This window comes from Bison bison, unplaced genomic scaffold (assembly GCF_000754665.1).
Source record: "Bison bison bison isolate TAMUID 2011002044 unplaced genomic scaffold, Bison_UMD1.0 scf7180017864482, whole genome shotgun sequence".
Taxonomy (NCBI): domain Eukaryota; kingdom Metazoa; phylum Chordata; class Mammalia; order Artiodactyla; family Bovidae; genus Bison; species Bison bison.
Window position 1 is genome coordinate 7,351,056 of NW_011495042.1, and position 2,753 is coordinate 7,353,808.

At 65.2% G+C, this 2,753-nt stretch overlaps 1 protein-coding gene across 1 annotated transcript in view; it reads left to right on the forward strand.

Annotated features, from left to right (window-relative positions):
- IQSEC1 (IQ motif and Sec7 domain 1) overlaps positions 1–2,753 on the forward strand; it is a 51,862-nt gene that overhangs the window by 39,022 nt on the left and 10,087 nt on the right. The window contains 3 exon segments of the mRNA XM_010862530.1: positions 78–203; positions 920–1,019; positions 2,508–2,669. Coding sequence (XP_010860832.1) covers positions 78–203; positions 920–1,019; positions 2,508–2,669 — 388 coding nt within the window.

Sequence of the window (2,753 nt, forward strand, 5' to 3'; positions counted from 1 at the left end):
TCTCCCTGGAGCAGGGCCCGGGGCGGGCGGCGGGCGTCCCCAGCCGGGGTGCAGGCGGACGTGGCCCCTCCACACAGGTGCTGTCGCTGCCGCACCGCCGGCTCGTCTGCTACTGCCGACTCTTCGAGGTTCCAGACCCGAACAAGCCCCAGAAGCTTGGGCTGCACCAGCGCGAAATCTTCCTGTTCAACGACCTCCTGGTGGTACGTAGGCCCATGGGTGCGGGGCTGGGTGCGCAGACCCCCAGCGCCTTGGGCCGCCTCCTCCAGGATGGAGCGTTCGGCCTCCGCAGCTCCTGTCCCGGCCCCTCGGCCTCTGGGGAGCCTCTTCCTGACGCTGCTAGCAGAGGCCTCGCGGCTCCCTGAGCTGGGGCAGGCGGGTGTGGTGCCACCCCGTTGGCCTGAGTCTCAGCGCCAGGACTGGAGAGCTGGACGCGGCAGAGAGGGGCTCCCCAAGAGGACGCTGAGCTCTTGCCCCCAAAACAGGCAGCCTGGGGGTGAAGATGGTCCTGCAGCCGCCTTCTTCCCCGGGACCCCCAGCCCCTGTCCCCGCCCCATGAAGGAGCAGCCGCTGTGCTCAGGCCCCCGAGCCTGGAGTCCAGACACGCAGCTTCCAGTCCTTTAAGAGCCCCTGACCTTGAGCAAGTCGCTGCAGACCTCTGGGCCTGGTGTCCTCCGTTGTTCGACTCATCCGTCAGCGGGTTTTGCTGGGCTTGCGTGGGGCCTGCAGGCATGAGTGTCCCTCCTACCGGCCCTTCGCTGCCCTAGGAGCCTGCTGGCCTCAGAGCTGCGGGGCGGCGGGGTAGGGGTAGGGGTCCTCACACAGGAGAACACAGCCCCGGGGGCTGCGAGAACCGATTCCCCGGGGTGCCCCCGCAGTGCGGGCCCGGGGCTCAGCCTCTGTGTCTGCCTGCCCCCAGGTCACCAAGATCTTCCAGAAGAAGAAGAACTCAGTGACGTACAGCTTCCGGCAGTCCTTCTCCCTGTACGGCATGCAGGTCCTGCTCTTCGAAAACCAGTGTAAGTGGGTCCCAGCGCCCGGCGTTCGGGTTCCCTCTTTTATCAACAGAGGGCCGGTTGCAGGCTCAGAGTAACCAGGGAGCATTTCATATCATCAGACGTGGGGCTGCTCACGTTGACTTTCGCCGTTAACTTCTTGCAGGGGATAAGATGTTTACATCTAGGGCAGAGTGAAAGTGAAAGACAGTGAAAGTGAAGTGGCTCAGTCGTGTCCGACTCTTTGCGACCCCATGGCCTGTAGCCCACCAGGCTCCTCCTTCTCCAGGCGAGAGCACTGGAGTGGGTGAAAGACATCCAGCAAAACGGCCCTGGTGACGTGTGGGTTTCACCAGTCGGGCGAGGGTCGTGCCTGAGGGGCTGCCGAGGTTCCCATCAGGGCCCCGGATCCACATGCTCTGGCCTTGGCGGCCTTGTGGCCTGGCTGTTTGACATCTCGGGCCATCGCACGCCCCCAGGCTGGAAGGCTGCCCCCGCCTTGCTTTCCCCCAGGGAGCCTGGTGCCACGTGCTCTGTTGTGTCCAGCAGGCCCCCCAGGGAAGGGGTGGGGATGGCAGGGACCCCCTGGGAACAGCCCGACTAGACGAGGTCCTCAGGCAGAGGACCTCAGGCACCCGGGTCTCACACAGGCAGCTCCTGGTCAGTCCCAGCCCACTCACGTTAGACTCGGCTTGAACTTTGTTTTCTGTTTTATTGAACTGGTTCTGAGATCGTCACGCAGGGCTCAGCTGTCCTTGGCTTCTCCTGAAAGCTACGTTTGGGTGCATGAGGCCCGTGTCCTCACACGGTGGACAGGCTCTCCAAGCTGCTCAGTCTCCCCTGGCCCACTTTCCGATTTTAGGAAACCTGCTCAGGCCTCTAAGCGTTGGAGCTCGCGGCCCTGAAGCAGGTCTGAGCTGTGATGGGATTGTCCTCTGGGCCGAGAACTGTCGCATGCCGGGTGATGGGTGCTTGATTTCCACTGATGAGAGAGGGGGCACCAGGACCCCACAGCCCCGAGAGCTTGGAGGAGGCCCCGAGCAGGAAGGAGTGGGCGATGCTGTTGGCCGTGGGGCACCCACAGTGTCCCCCGAGGGAGCTGGGCGGGGTAGGCACAGAGGCCAGGCAAGAGAGAGCACGGTCCCCTGAGGTGACCAGACAGGTGAGTGGGAACACGGCCTCCGTCTCCTCCCAGACTCAGCACCCGGCCAGCCTCATGTCCCAGGCAGAGTGACCAAGGACCCTGATGTTCAGGGTCCAGGCTGCAGGCCCGTCCGGTGGGGAGGACCAGGGCTGGGCCCTGCCTCCACTCAGCCAGATCTGAGCCCGGCTTGAACACGGAGCAGTGTGGATCCCGGTCGGGAGCCCGGGGGCTGTCTGGTGGTCCCCGCGGCCTGCACTGTGGGGCCCGTCCTCCCCGTGGGGGGCGCGTCTGGGGAGCCCCATGGAACGCCAGGCCCGAGGGGAGGCGGGGAGCCCGCGCACAGGCCCGTGCTCTCACTTCCCCTGCAGACTACCCCAACGGCATCCGGCTCACGTCCGCCGTCCCAGGGGCCGACATCAAAGTGCTGATCAACTTCAACGCTCCCAACCCTCAAGACCGCAAGAAGTTCACCGACGACCTGCGGGAGTCCATCGCGGAGGTGCAGGAGATGGAGAAGCACAGGATAGAGGGTAGGTCAAGGTCGTGGCCACCGGGGGTGCGGGGGGGAGGGGCGGGTGGGCACTGCCTCCCGTCTGCGGCGGTGCAGGAGATGG